The following is a 15,340-nucleotide window of genomic DNA, read 5'->3' as shown; positions in this document are numbered from 1 at the left end:
TAGTGCTAACTCCGACTGACAGTGACTGCCTATAAATCTTTTTCTCAGCAGTGAGAATCCTTTTTAGCTGGAGCGGCCAGGCATTGAACTTGGCATGTTATGCATGCAAACCATGTTCTCTGACACTGAGCTACAGGAACATAGGAAGCTGCCTGATGCACAGTTGAAGCATTGCTGCATCTGGGTCAGTGTTGTCCACACTGACTGGCAGCCGCTGTCCAGGGTTTCATCTCTCTTCCATAGCTCTATGGAAGAGTCTCTGCTTCACACAGCACCCCAAATTCAATCCCTGGTGTCACCAGGTAGGGCTGGGAAAAGCTGCTGCCTTAAACCCGGAGAGGTACTGCCAGTTTGTGCAGGCAATATTAGGTTAGATGGACTAATGGGCTAACTTGGTATAAAATCCTACATTCCTAGGCTGAGCTCTGTCAAGGCACCTTTCGACCTGTCACTGCAAAACTTGGGAAGCTGCCTTCTACAAAACCAAGCCCTTGGACCATCCAATTCAGTATCGTGTGCACTGGCTGGCAGCAGCTGACCAAGGTTTCAGGCAGACGTCTCTCCTTGGGATGCTGGGGGTTGAACGTTGGACCTTCTGCTTACCAAACAGGTGTCCTACCACAGAGCTGTGGCCCTTCCCGGCCCCTTCTCTACTCGGAGATTGGAATTATAGTGTTGAAAGGGTACCCTAAGGATCATCTAGTCCAACCCCCCTTGACTGCTTTTTCAAAGCAGTTAATGCATGCATCAGGTTAAGTACTTAATTCCTTCCAGAGGTCCGTACTTAACCTGAAACTGTTCTTAACCTGAAGCACCACTTTAGCTAATGGGGCCTCCTGTGGCTGCCGCGCCGCCGGAGCACAATTTCTGTTCTCATCCTGAAGCAAAGTTCTTAACCTGAGGTAATATTTCTGGGTTAGCAGAGTCTGTAACCTGAAGCGTATGTAACCTGAAGCGTATGTAACCCGAGGTACCACTGTATAAAGAATTGGTTGCAGATCAGAGACGCCTGCAACACTTCAGGAGTGCTTTTGAGATAAGTGAGCCAGGGAAAATGATGTAAAATTGGGGTTTGGCTTTGCTGCCCAACTCCCTTAAGTCCATGATCTGTCAGAGAAGAATGGATCCAGCCGAAAGCAAGGCAGATCTTCATTTTTCTGTTGCAACAGAGTTTCCTCGCCTCTTTCCAAGGAGGAAGAGACTCTGAGCAAAACTGTGCAGGAACCATTAAAGACTTTTGACATTGCCCAACTTCCCCTAAGCCAAAGACCACCCCAAAATCGTCATACATACATCCCAGGAGGCGGTTTACAGCAGAAATCCTGTCTGCTGAGATACCTAATAATGGTCGCTGATTGCATTACCTGAGCAGCCTGGCTTTTCTTTTGTGGTGGTTAATACAGTCGTACCTCGGAAGTCAAACGGAATCTGTTCCAGAAGTCCATTCGACTTCCTAAACATTCAGAAACCAAGGCGCGGCTTCCGATTGGCTGCAGGAAGCTCCTGCAGCCAATCGGAAGCTGCGCCAGACGTTTGGGTTCCAAAGAACGTTCACAGACCAGAACACTCGCTTCCGGGTTTGCAGCGTTCGGGAGCCAAAAGGGTCAAGTCTCAAGGCGTTTGGGATCCAAGGTACGACTGTACTTTGGTTCCTGAATCCAGTTCACAGGCTCACCCTATTCATACACAAATATACCCTTAAGATAGGATTTCCCCATTTGCCTCGCTTACTGCAGAGGAATATTTGAGGTCCCGTCAGAACGGCTTCAGGGTTGCTCTCCTGTACCATTTCAGACACATGGTTTATATATTTAGATATGTGTGCATTTATGAATATTCTATATTTGAGACCTCAGGACAGACTCCGGTGCAAAATAGTCAGGATTCCTAGTTCAGGGTAACAGATGGGTTTCAGATATTGAAGGCAAGCGGTTGTCTCTAGGCACCCCAGGTTCAACTCTCTCCCACCTGCTTCCTGCCCTACAAAAAAAAAAAGGCGTTTATTAGCTTTGATAAGTTGCCTTTAACTAAAGTGAGTTGTTGTTTTTGATGTTTCCAGGAAGAGTGGGATCACAGCAGCAGTGGCAGCTCAGGATCCCAGCCTAGTTCAGGCTCCAGGCATGGGTCTGTGTCAAAGTCTGGCGGCCGAGGGAGAAGCAGCCAGTTCAGTCATTCAACCAAGGTATCCTCTAGTGGTTTTGCTGGTGGTGGAAGACAAGACTAGGAAAGCTGGAAGAGATGTCTGGTGGTGGCTGTTCTCTGGAGGCCTCATCCTGTAAGGACATGAGTCTTCAGTGTGTGTGTGGCCACATCCACACGTTCGAAGCACCGCCGCACCGCTTTATAAAAATTTCCCCCGGAGAATCCTGGGAACTGTAGTTTAAGGGTGCTGAGCATCGCTAGGAGACCCTCCACCCGTTCCCCTCGCAGAACTACAGTTCCCAGAGCGCTACAACAAATCGTCTATTCCCAGGAAACTCTGGGAACTGTAGTTCTGTGAGGAGAGAATAAGAGTCTCCTAGCGACACTCGGCGCCCTTAACAAACTACAGCTCCCAGGATTCTTTGGGGGGAAGCAATGACTGTTTAAAGTGGTTTGATAGTGCTTTAAATGTGTGGTGTGGATGTAATCTGTGTGGCATAAAAACTGTGGTTGAATGAGCTAGGCCTCACTCCTCAAAAAGAGCCCGTGTCCTGTGACCATAATACCCCACGTTCCTACAACTTGATTGTAAATTACACATCTGCACACGTTTATACAAAAAGCTATAATTTGTTGGGTTGGCCCAAAATTTAGCTCCCTTTTCCCTTTTTTCCTTTTTTTAAAAAATAATAATAATTAGAGTTTTGCAATGTGCAAACAAGAGAAGGAACTTACTGATTTTGGGGGTGCTGACTGATGGATGGAGTTAGGAGAGAAAAAGGGCAGCTCCGTAATGCCTGAAAAATGAAACTCCAACTGAACCGCCTTTCTTTTTAGCAGAAAAACAAAATTAGTCCTACAATTCCAGGCTGTCTCTGTCTCTCTCTCTTTTACTGATTTTGTTTTTTTAAAAATGGACACGAAAAGAATCACACGCATCACACGGCGTAAGTTGCAAAGTAAAGTGTATCCATGCAGAAGAACAAGAACTCGTCCAACAAAAATGAATGCATTTCTTCTCAATAAAGTTAACAGAGATCTCGAATGGTTGCTAGCGAGTCACCCCCAACTCTTTTGAGTGGATAGCAAAAGTTTACAGATTTGGATCTTTTAAAAAAATAATAATCCATAAGTCTACTTTTACGTTAAGTCCAGTTTCAAAATTTCCAAACCATTAACAAGCCAAGCGATAATGAAGGGTGCACTTCTTAAGCCCAGTATTTTGCTATATGGGGATTTTGCTCTTGCACATAGGTGGCATCCCATGCTTTTAGACTTTCCCGGGCATCATGAGAGTTTGACTATGTCCACATGCGCTCAGTGTCCTGAGGGAATGTGGCTGCCACAACTGCAATGCGGACGGCTCCTGTGACCAAAATGTAGGGGAAGGTGTTTGTATCATTTGAGTAACACTTGAGTACAGCATTTGCACAGCCCTAAGTGACACTCCCATGTCATGAAGCCTGTCAGCACCCGATAAATCACACACACACAAGAGGAGTTGGCCCTCATTAGCTGTTGTGCTTTGCCTGTGGACTGTGTTTAGTTTGTTGAGGGTCACAAGTTGTTGTGCGGTCCAGCTTTTAGTGTTTCGACAAGCTAGATGTTGTGTTAGCCTCCAAACTGTGAGCCCATCAAAAGGATGATTGTCTGAATGAGAAACTTCCAGCTACAACTGTTGTTTCAGCCAGAACTTATTGCTGATTATCTGTTTTAAGCGTCGCCTGCCGGAGAATAACAGGCCTTCAGTTATATGGTCGCTTCTGGTTTGGGGGGGGGGGGGAATGAGGGAAATATCCCTGATCTCGCTAGGGCGATGTGCTGCTTTAACTCTCTTCATCTTCCAATTCACTCCATGAACGACAAGGGCTGATTAAATCTGTGCCTAGCCATGTTGTCTATGTACTCTGGAGTAGGTTTCGGTTACAACCCATTTATCAGTTTTATTCCCAGTTCACTGTCCAAACTCATCTCAGTTTCATTGGCTCACACTGTTTCTGTGGAACTGAGATTCGGCAATGGCAGAATTGCCTCCAGACCACCCGTATTTTACAAAAGGGATTCAAGTTTGCACAGCTAAACTGGATCAATGCGCCCTGGCGCTTTAGCCCAGCAAAGGAAAGGAATAAGACTATTTTTATTTTATTTTTTGCCATTTGGAAAGTGGTGGGGGCGAAACACATTGAAAAGAGTGGAGCGAAGAAATGACTAGCGGGAAGACATGTAAAACATCTCACAGGAAGACCAGGGTGAATGCTCTGCAATAAAGATCATTATTTTCATGTATTAGATTTGTATATACCGTATTTTTCGCCCTATAGGATGCACTTTTCCCCCTCCAAAAATGAAGGGGAAATGTGTGTGCATCCTATGGGGCAAATCCAGGCTTCAGGAATCTATCCGCAAGGCTTGGGAACTCGGCGGGAGTTCCCGCCGGGCTCCCAAGGCTTGCGGAAAGCAGCCTGTTCTGGGGGCTGGGGTCGGGGGAAGCTCGGGCTGTCCCCGACCCAGCCCCGAGCCTGGGGGGTGGGGAAAATATTTTTTTTTTCTCTTTATTCCCCCCCCCCAAAAAAAAATCTGGGTGCGCCCTATGGGCCGGTGCGCCCTATAGGGCGAAAAGTACGGTAAGCAAACTTTGTGCAAGCAAATATTGCTGAATGCTCAGTAAATGGGTAATCTGAAAGCGCTCTCCGTTATTTAAGGCAAAGTTGCATGGTAGACGTGTCGTTCTGCTTGAAAGTAATGAAGATTTTACACCTTCTTTTTAGAACGGCAACAAAGACAATTCCCTTGACATGCTGGGCACAGATATCTGGGCAGCCAATACCCTCGAGTCCTTCAGGTCAGTTCACCTCTTAAAATGTCACCATACCACCTGCATTTCCATTCGGCTACCTGCTAATTTTTTCCACTTGCTTCTAAACCTCTTCATCTCACTGCTGTACAGTGTTCTACCATTACAGTTGCAATATCTATTCTGGTTTATGATGATTGCTGGCAGGAAGCAAACGTAAAATTCTCAGCTCCAGGCCATCTGCCTTGATGAGCATCCTAATGCTGTTTAGTTCTACAAGCTGGGTTTTTGCCTTTATATAACATTTCAGTTGATTATTAAAATCAGTCAGATTGCCTCTAAAGCTTTTTTTTTTCCTGCAGAGAAGCAGGCACTAAAATAAGATGCCCTAATAAAATTAGGCAAGATACCTTTTTGGAAAATCTTCACTATTTTTGTTCATAGAAATTATTCTAAGATGCCACCTGGTGGTTTTTAGAAGAAGCAATCTCCACTTCGCACACCAAAGCAAATGCTACTTGTAAGGTGGTAAAGGTAAAGGGACCCCTGAGCATTAGGTCCAGTCGTGGCCGACTCTGGGGTTGCAGCACTCATCTCGCTTTACAGGCCGAGGGAGCCGGCATACAGCTTCCAGGTCATGTGGCCAGCATGACTTAGCCGCTTCTGGTGAACCAGAGCAGCACACAGAAACGCCATTTACCTTGCCGCCAGAGCAGTACCTATTTATCTACTTGCACTGGCATGCTTTCAAACTGCTAGGTGGGCAGGGGCAGGGATCGAGCAATGGGATCTCACTCCATCGCGGGGATTTGAACCACCAACCTTCTGATCGGCAAGCCCTAGGTTCTGTGGTTTAACCCACAGCGCCACCTGCATCCCTGTAAGGTGGTAAAGGTAAAGGGACCCCTGACCATTAGGTCCAGTCGTGGCCAACTCTGGGGTTGCGGCGCTCATCTCGCTTTATTGGCCGAGGGACCCGGCGTACAGCCTCCAGGTCATGTGGCCAGCATGACTAAGCCGCTTCTGGCGAACCAGAGCAGCACACGGAAATGCCGTTTACCTTTCCGCTGGAGCGGTACCTATTTATCTACTTGCACTTTGATGTGCTTTCGAACTTCTAGGTTGGCAGGAACTGGGACCGAGCAACGGGAGCTCACCCCATTGCGGGGATTCGAACCGCTGACCTTCTGATCGGCAAGTCCTAGGCTCTGTGGTTTAACCCACAGTGCCACCTGCGTCCCTGTAAGGTAGTACCTACTGCAAAATAAATAGGCACCAAGGAGCAAGTGGCTATGCTCATCTAGTCCTCATTCGCCCACAGCAGTCTAATAAAAGCACATGAGGTTGGTGGTTCATTCAACTCCCAAGTGCCCTGTTCAGTAGATCCCTGCACAATTTTAAAAATCATTTTGTGGTGTGTGTGCGATTCAACTGCTCTGTGTCTCATCCCCTCTTTCGCTCTCTCTCTTCTTCCTAGCGGTGCCACCTGGGACTTGCAACCTGAAAAACTTGACTTCACCCAATTCCACAGAAAGCTCCGCAACCCCCCCAAGCATCCCCTCCCACACATAGACAGAGAAGGGTGAGTAGGACGCCGGGCTTTGTTTACTTTCTGGTTGGGAGGCAGGAAACCCAAAGATCATTGGAAGAGAAGCCCTGCTGGGTCGTCCCAAAGGCCCGTCTCGTCCAGCGTCAACCAGGAGCCCCCAAATGAGAAGGACATAAAAATAGCCTGCTAGATCAGGGCCAATGGCTTACCTGGGCCAGCATCCTGTTCTGACCGTGACCAGCCACACGTCTATGGGGTTGCAAGGAGAACATGAGCACAATGACAGCTTCCCCTTCTATGGTTTCCAGCAATTCAGAAGCATTTCTGCCTCCAGCTACCGTATTTTTCGCTCCATAAGACACACTTTTTCCCTCCTAAAAAGTATTGGAAATGTGAGGGCGTCTTATGGAGCGAATGGTGCTGCGCAGAGAGGTAGATCTGCGCAGCGCCCCTTCAGCGAAGCGGGAGGAGGAACGGAGCCCCTTCTGTTCCTCCTCCCGCTTCGCTGAAGGGGTGCTGCGCAGCTCTCCCTCTCAACCCAATGCCTCTCCTGTGAAGGAAAGGCGCTGTGCAGAGAGAGAGAACTGCACAGCGCCCCTTCAGCGACGCGGCTGTCATGCGAAGCTGGAGGAGGAACAGAAGGGACTTCTGTTCTTTCTCCGGCTTCGCTGAACGGATGCTGCGCATTTCTCCCTCTCAGAGAGGGAGAACTGTGCAGCACCCCTTCAGTGACGCTCCTGCCCTGGCTTTTGCCTTAGCCGCATACAGCCTCTTCGGGCAGAGGGAGCCTTCATCCCGCTGCCCTGAAGAGGCTTGGCGTGGTTATCCCAGATGCCAGAAAAGCCACACGGTATCCCAGAAGCCAGAACCCTCTTGCTGTTCTGGCATCAGGGATTCAGAATAATTTTTTCTTGTTTTCCTCCACCCAAAACTAGGTGTGCCTTATGGTCTGGTGCGTCTTATGGAGCGAAAAATACGGTAGTAGCCATCGATAGCCCTCTTTTCCTTCAATGACAGGACACAAGTCCACCATCACTCTTCCCTCTTGAACTATCCAGCAACTGTTATGGTCGGCTGCTTCAAGGATTCCTATAGCAGTAACAAGTGGGGGACCCTTAGCCACATTTGTGGTGTTTCAGCAGCCTCTAAGAGGACTGCTCCTGCGCATGGTGTCCACGACTCAAGGCAGGAGTTTGTTTAGAGCTCATAGAGGAAGAGGAGAGGTTTCAGGAGAAAGGCAATTCACTATTTCCCCCCACCCATCCAGTCCTCTCTAGCTGTGCTTCCAGGCTTGAACATAACCATATAATTTAAGGTGCTGGTTTTGACCTTTAAAGCCCTATACGGCCTAGGTGTACCTATGGGACCGCCTCTCCTGGTCTGCCCCGCGGAGGACCTTAAGGTCCACAAATGACAACATTTTGGAGGTGCCAAGTCGCAAGGTGGTTGGATTGGTCTCAACTAGGGCCAGGGCCTTTTCAGTACTGGCCCCGATTTGGTGGAAAGCTCTGTCACAAGAGACTAGGGCCCTGCGGGACTTGACATCTTTCCGCAGGGCCTGCAAGACAGAGCTGTTTCGGCTGGCCTTTGGTTTGGACTCAGTCTGACCCTTATGTTTCCCTCCCCTTATGGTTTTGATCTATGGGCTACTTTTAAAATGAGGCTGCATTTTAAATTGCATTTTAACCTGTACTGTATTTTAAATTGGTTTTTTTCCTCCCTATTATGTTTTTACTGTAATTTTAGTGGTGTTAGCAGCCCTGAGCCTGGCTCTGGCCAGGGAGGGCGGACGGGGTATGGATAAAATTTATTACTATTACTATTATTATTATTGAAGGAGGGTGGTTTCTGGAGATGCAGAAAGGGAAGAAGTATCATTTTTTACTTTCCACTGCTCCTGAAACCTTATTTCTATCATGGGCAGAGAAGGGCTCAAGGCACACATGTCTATGACCCTAATCCTGCTCGCATGAGACTGTGCATTGTTTGGGGTTCAAACAATACAACCTCCCCTCTATTTTCCTACCCCGCCCCCACTGACATCCACAACATTCCACAGCTGCTAGAAACTTGTTTTACATAGATCCTCGTTGGGCCATTTGATTTTTATTTATTTTTTTGCACCCAAACTGGTAGTAGGGTGCCAGACCACCCGAGTTCAGTATTAGGGGGTGATGGTAAGGGTAAAGGGACCCCTGACCATTAGGTCCAGTCGTAACCGACTCTGGGGTTGTGGCGCTCATCTCGCTTTATTGGCCGAGGGAGCCGGCGTACAGCTTCCGGGTCATGTGGCCAGCATGACTAATCCGCTTCTGGCGAACCAGAGCAGCGTACAGAAACGCCGTTTACCTTTCCGCCAGTGTGGTACCTATTTATCTACTTGCACTTTGACGTGCTTTCGAACTGCAGGAGCAGGGACCGAGCAACGGGAGCTCACCCCTTTGCGGGGATTCGAACCGCCGACCTTCTGATCGGCAACTCCTAGGCTCTGTGGTTTAACCCACAGCGCCACCCGCGTCCCTGATGATAACATTAGCAGAGTGTAAATTATTACGTGCCTTTTGTTTTAAGAAAAAAGAAGCAGCATGAAAGACATTTGGTCTCTTGGGTTCTCAAGACAAATACCACATCCCACTTCATAGAGGGAAAAGCGAGGAGTGGACAATGTTGAACTGCCCAAGGCTGCCCTGTGCAATTTGTTCCAACACATTTCCAAGCAGCTCGGAAGCTAGAGACCTGTTTAGAAAATCCTATTGAAATGGAAGGTGTGAGCTTTTCAAGCACCTAGATTCTGCACCCGGTACAACAACCTTGTGCTTTGTCGTGTCCTTCTGCAGAATTGTGGCATTCAGGCAGCCTTTCGTATAGAATATAGAATCCTTTTGTGCTACTGAAACTTTAAGGTACAACAGCTTAAGCAGGCAGTTGCTTCAAAGTCTCATCCTGGGGTGGGCTTTTAGAATCCTTTCACATCAAAGACATTGGGTCAACAAGTGTTAATCCAGCATGGAAATGCCATTGAATCCAGTTTCTGCTTTTGTTCCGAAGGAAACGGACGCATGCAACCCGGGGGAAAGGTTTAGGTTTTTCTGGTTTGTGTTATATCATCACCATGAGTTCCATAGAAACCCACATTGCCCATTGTTTAATGATGAATAACAGTGGATCTTACTTTTCTGCAAATATGCGGTCCATGTGGCATTGAAACTCCTAGCAGTCGTATTTTTGTTGGACTCTTGCTGTTTAAAGAGATTGCAGTAAGCCTTCCTGACCTTTTGTACAGGCTACAAATAGGTACACATGTTTCCATGGGCATCTCTACATTCCAGATTTAAAGCGACTCGCTAAAAGTCTCTCCCCTCCCCACTTCCACAATGAACTCTGGGAAATGTAGTTTGGTTGGGAGGGAAGTATCTTTAATAGAGAAACTGCATCACCTGGCCAAATAGTTCCCAGGATAATTTCAGGGGAAGTTGTGTAAGCTTGCAGTGTAGATCTTGTTTATTTGCTTGCTTACAAGGCCCTAGAGTGATGTACAGTGATACCTTGGTTTACAAACTTACAAACTCCATTATAGAAGTCCGTTCTTAAACCGAAAGTGTTCTTAAACCGAGGCGTGCTTTCCCTAATGAGGTTTCCTACCGCTAGTGCCCTTCCACCATTCGGCTTCCGTTCTTAGACTGAGGTAAAGTCTGCAAACCGGGACACTACTTCCGGTTCTGTGGAGTTCGTAAACTGAATACAGTGGTACCTCGGGTTACATACACTTCAGGTTACATATGCTTCAGGTTACAGACTCCACTAACCCAAAAATTGTTTCAGGATGAGAGCAGAAATCGCGCTGCGGTGGCAGCAGCAGGAGGCCTCATTAGCTAAAGTGATGCTTCAGGTTAAGAACAGTTTCAGGTTAACAACGGGCCTCGGAATGAATTAAGTTCTTAACCCGAGGTACCACTGTAGTTCCTAAACAGGGCTGTTCTTAAACCGAGGTACCACTGTACATCAATGCAAATAGTAAAGCAAGGTTGAATACAATCCTGTAACTCTTTAAGTTACAATAGGAGAAAGGCAGCATTAAGTTATTTGTCACTTCCATACAAAATCCAACTGCAGGAGTTCATTTAACTTTTAACTTCTCCTCCCAAAACCTGCTGAGATTTTTTCTTATTTTAAAAAAAACGTAATGAAGTGGTCAGATGAACCTTTAAATGTGCCCAAAGTGTACATGCTTCTCAATGCTGGTACTTCTGCACTTCTACTTCACCTGGAATATTTTTGTCACTGCTGTTTACAGGGAAAGCAGCCAAAAAGGCCCTTCTCTGCGTACCTTTGCTGGGCTCTGTGCGTTGAATGGAGGCACAGACAGGTCTCCCTCTGCATGCGATAAGCTCCCCTTCCTGCTATGTTATTTATGTCACTCATACCCCAACCTTTTTCGCCCAGGAGCTCAGGAATCGTATAAATGGTTCCTCCTTTCCTACCTCTGTGAGATATGTATGGCTGAGAGGCAGTAAACCGGCCCAAGGTCACCCCAGTCAGCTTGGTGGCTGCCTTGGGGATTCAAACCGCTGTCTCCTGGGTCCTAGTCCAGCACTCTTAACTCAAACTGCAACTGCCTCTGTGTCCGACCACAGACCTGCAATGAGCTTATTACTATTCTCTTCAGCTGCTATGATTTCTTTTGGGAATGTGTTATCGTGTCACAATGTGACGTTGGTACGCATCTCAGCCGCTGAAAGTGAAGTTTGTTTGTTTATTTAATTTATTAAATCTGTATAATGCCCTTTGTCCGTAGATCTCAGGGGGGCGGTTCACATCATAGAAACAGTGCTGGAATTACGTATAAGCTATACAAGCTATAGCTTAGGGCCCCACTCTCTTGGGGCCCCCCAAAAAATTAAAGGAAAAAAACCTGGATGTACATTTCCAAAATATAAGATAAAAAACAAATAAAATAAAATCTACATGCAGCAACAGTGTTTTGTGTTGTGTAGGCTCCTATGATGTAAGTAATGGGCCCCGCCTGCTAGCCTGCTCCCTAAAATAATCACTGGTTTGCTCATTTCTATATACAGGGTGCCTACATTCTGCATATGCAAATGGCTTTAGATACCTATTAGGTCCATAAATTACCATATAGCATATATTCAACATAAAAAAACAGTGACAATTCGTTGTTGAAAAAGGACAGCTGGACATATAAAGGGCCCCATTACCTTCAGTAGCTTCAGGCCTCATCAAACCTAAATCCAGCCCTGCATAGAAAGACAATATAAAAACCACAAAACGCATAATAAAAATAAGAACACAAATGAACGATCCCCCACCTCACCTTTAAAAGGGTATCAGATGTTGATCAGCCAGAGGCCTGGCGGAAGAGGAACGTTTTCGTTTAAGGTGGATCATTAAGAAATGAAAATGAAAATTTGAACCGGGGATGGGCGTGGAGAAGAACAAAGATATTTCGGCATTTGCCATTTGGGAGAAACACCTGCCGGAGTTTTGTTTTGTGTTGTTTGTCACTTCTTTGTGACAAACCATGAGCCGCCAGCCTGTGCATGAACACATTTTTGTGCACGGTATTTATTCTCCCCTTTGTCTGTCCCTGACTTAGGATCGGAAAAGGGAAGAGCGAGGACGGAGATGGAATCAACCTCAACGACATAGGGAAGGTTCTCCCAGCCTGGCAGGTGAGTCTTTTCCCAGATCTCCTTTGTACAACTTGTTCTGTCTGCTTGACACCCAAATGGGAGAGCTGTTCGTCTCCCAAGCTCCCAACTGTGTCTCAAATATGCTTGGTCTCTGGCTGTTCAGGCCAAGAACCATTCCTTGCTGTCATTGGAGCATTATGCTCTATAAAGGGCTTTTTTTCTTTTCATTGTCTAAATTGCATTTATAGATTTTTGAGTTTGATGTAAGAATACACACAGCACATTTGGTATTTGCAGAATGAAGCCCATGTAGGGGTTGCATCAAACACATCACTGAGCTAATGGGTGAAATCAGTTATAAGGGGTATAAATATTCTTACTACCCTTGAGTTGTGGACTTAGAGGAGCACAGGGTACAATTTTCACACAGAAGTGAGGACTGAGAGTCATTAGTGAGTTAAAATAAAATTATAAGGAGGCAATTGTTTTTTAATAAAAAGTTGTTGTTTTATTTAAAAAGTGATTTGTATGATTATATCCTGTCTGCAATATTTTCCACAGGGGTGTGGGCATGATATATTATTAAAAGCAGTGCTTTTTTTCTTTTAAAAAATGTTTAGAGGTACTCTCATTTTCCTACTCATATTGAAATACTGCCCCTCAATGAGACCAAACTTAGATTCACAAGATGGTTAGGGGTATGCGTACACCTGCGTACCCCCAGGAAAAAAGCACTGATTAAAAGTATTCTTATTTACATATATTTTTTAAGAATTTGCCCTCTGAGCCCAGGCACAAGGAGATGCCCCTTTCCTGTACTACGTGGCTGAAAGGCTCCTGGCATGTTTTCTTAAGCGCATCTGTTAGGAACAGACTCCACAATATCAAGGTTTTGGGGCAACTGTTATCTTTGTGCTTCCTTACTGTGGTGCAGTCAGAACTTGGCAGGTACAGCCGTCCAGCACTGCTGGATATTCTGAATACATGGATGTCAGATTATGTACAGTATCTGCTTCTCAGTGCTGTGGTGTCTCAAAAGATTGTTGGTTGTTAACGAGTCGTGTCGAGGCCGCAGTTTCTTCGCAAAGTTTTCAGTACTTTTTTGTATTTTCTTTTCTTTTTTTAATTTTTCTTTTATTAAAATAATTCAACATTAATTCAACATTAAATATTACAAATATACAGACAAACATATATTTTATACAATCCTTAAAAATATTCATACATACCCACACTCAGTCCCACAGATACTTCCTTTTCCCATCACCATCCCTCACCCCTCACCCCACCCTTGTGTTAGACATCCAATCTACTCAATTGCAATTTCTTTCCACTTCTATTACTTTCTTTCACACACTTTTAAACCAACTTTCTACTTCTTTTCCTGTTACACATTTTTATCCATCTTGTTTAGTACAGTGGTACCTCGGGTTACAGACGCTTCAGGTTACAGACTCCGCTAACCCAGAAATAGTACCTCGGGTTAAGAACTTTGCTTCAGGATGAGAACAGAAATCGTGCTCCGGCGGCGCGGCGGCAGCAGGAGGCCCCCATTAGCTAAAGTGGTGCTTCAGGTTAAGAACAGTTTCAGGTTAAGAACAGACCTCCGGAACGAAATAAGTACTTAACCTGAGGTACCACTGTATTTCAGTTTTTGTAACGGAACTTATTTATTCTAATAGGAGTTCTGATTTTTGTATTTTCATTATAAGTACAAATCGCATAAAGTGGGGAGCACTCTTTAAACGCACCCCCTCTGCCGCTCTCTCTTCAATCCATACCAAAACTACCACGTCCAAAAATATCCACAACAAGAATTGAAGCACTGGGGCTGGCAGGAGACTGGAGGACATGTGGGAAAACCGTGGCTGCTGCTGTGCTACCCCACAATTCGGATGCTAGTTGGGGAGGCTGAGCAGTGTAAACAACCCCCCCCCCCCGTGCCTGTGGTCTCTTTGGGGGCTTCCTCTGCCCTCACTGACTTCTTCAGGCTCCGGGGAGAGTCCCCTTGTACCACAAGGACTTTCCAGCTCCCTCCCGCCATTTCCAGGTACGAATTGAATTGCTTGATTATTTCCCGCGCATCTACACGGTCACAGGTGAATTAGAATGTGTGTCAGTGGGGGTGATGACTGTACCCGATGTTCATTTAGTGCCTTGAATTCATTCCTTGGTATCCATCGCCCCGCAGAGGTCAAAAGCTTTGAATCGGATGGGTAAATGGGGGACAAGCGCTCCTTCGAACGAAAGCATGATGCCTGCAGTTCCGCTTGTGCCCTCGGAGACATCTGGTGCCAAAAACAGGCCACCCCTAAAAAATATTGACATTCAGAAAAAAGTATTCAGTTGCAGAGAATAGGCCAGATTGTGGTGTGGGCTGGATTGCAGGGTGTGTGTGGTGCCAAGCACAGTTTTTTTTCCCCCAGATTGCAAATGCTCACAGCACCCCAGAAATGTTGGCAACCCCTGTTGTCATGGGACGAAGGTGGCACTGTGGTCTAAACCACTGAGCCTCTTGGGCTTGCCGATCAGAAGGTCGGCGGTTCGAATCCCCGCGACAGGGTGAGCTCCCGTTGCTCTGTCCCAGCTCCTGCCAACCTAGCAGTTTGAAAGCATGACAGTGCAAGTAGATAAATAGGTACCGCTGCGGCAGGAAGGTAAACAGTGCTTCCATGCGCTCTGGTTTTTGTCACGGTGTTCCGTTGTGCCAGAAGCGGTTTAGTCATGCTGGCCACATGACCTGGAAGGCTGTCGGCGGGCAAATGCCAGCTCCCTTGGCCTGAAAAGTGAGATGAGCGCCGCAACCCCATAGTTGCCTTTGACTGAACTTAACTGTCCAGGGGTCCTTTACATATATACATATATATATGTGTGTGTGTGTGTCTCATCTAAGATCATATTTTCGCTGCAGCCTTAACATTGCTTTTATGCCAGTTTTCCTGTCGCGACACCCCTCAAAGAATCTTGGGAATTGTAGTTGGGAACTGCTGTGACTTCTCGGTTCAGAGACCTCTGCCCTCTCTGACGGAAGTACAGTTTTCAAAGTTCCCTGAGGAGCAGGAGTGATCGTTGAACATACTTGAGGCCTATACTCAGAACGTATTTTGCACTGCCATTCTTTTAAGTTGAACGGTCAGTTTTGGAGCGGATGTTGTGCCATCTGGTGGCCATTGGTGGAAGGACACCCTCCTGTAGCAGAGTCAT

At 46.4% G+C, this 15,340-nt stretch overlaps 1 protein-coding gene across 12 annotated transcripts in view; it reads left to right on the top strand.

Moving 5' to 3' along the window:
- Positions 1–15,340, top strand: part of CTIF (cap binding complex dependent translation initiation factor) — a 178,476-nt gene that overhangs the window by 55,079 nt on the left and 108,057 nt on the right. For 7 of the 12 annotated variants that reach the window (XR_014556181.1, XR_014556182.1, XR_014556186.1 and 4 more), the window contains exons 4-7: positions 2,060–2,182; positions 4,911–4,984; positions 6,414–6,518; positions 12,100–12,175. Coding sequence is in view for 4 of the 12 variants with exons in the window: in XM_083702736.1 (XP_083558862.1) it covers positions 2,060–2,182; positions 4,911–4,984; positions 6,414–6,518; positions 12,100–12,175 (378 nt within the window). In the remaining 8 variants the exon portion in view is untranslated. The remainder of the gene's footprint in view (positions 1–2,059; positions 2,183–4,910; positions 4,985–6,413; positions 6,519–12,099; positions 12,176–15,340) is intronic. The other 5 variants (XR_014556183.1, XR_014556184.1, XR_014556185.1 and 2 more) reach the window with 1 other exon arrangement.

The sequence above is a fragment of the Podarcis gaigeae genome (genome assembly GCF_964106915.1).
Source record: "Podarcis gaigeae genome assembly, chromosome: 11".
In the NCBI taxonomy this organism is placed as follows: Eukaryota; Metazoa; Chordata; class Lepidosauria; order Squamata; family Lacertidae; genus Podarcis; species Podarcis gaigeae.
This window is presented reverse-complemented; position numbering and strand designations above follow the sequence as displayed.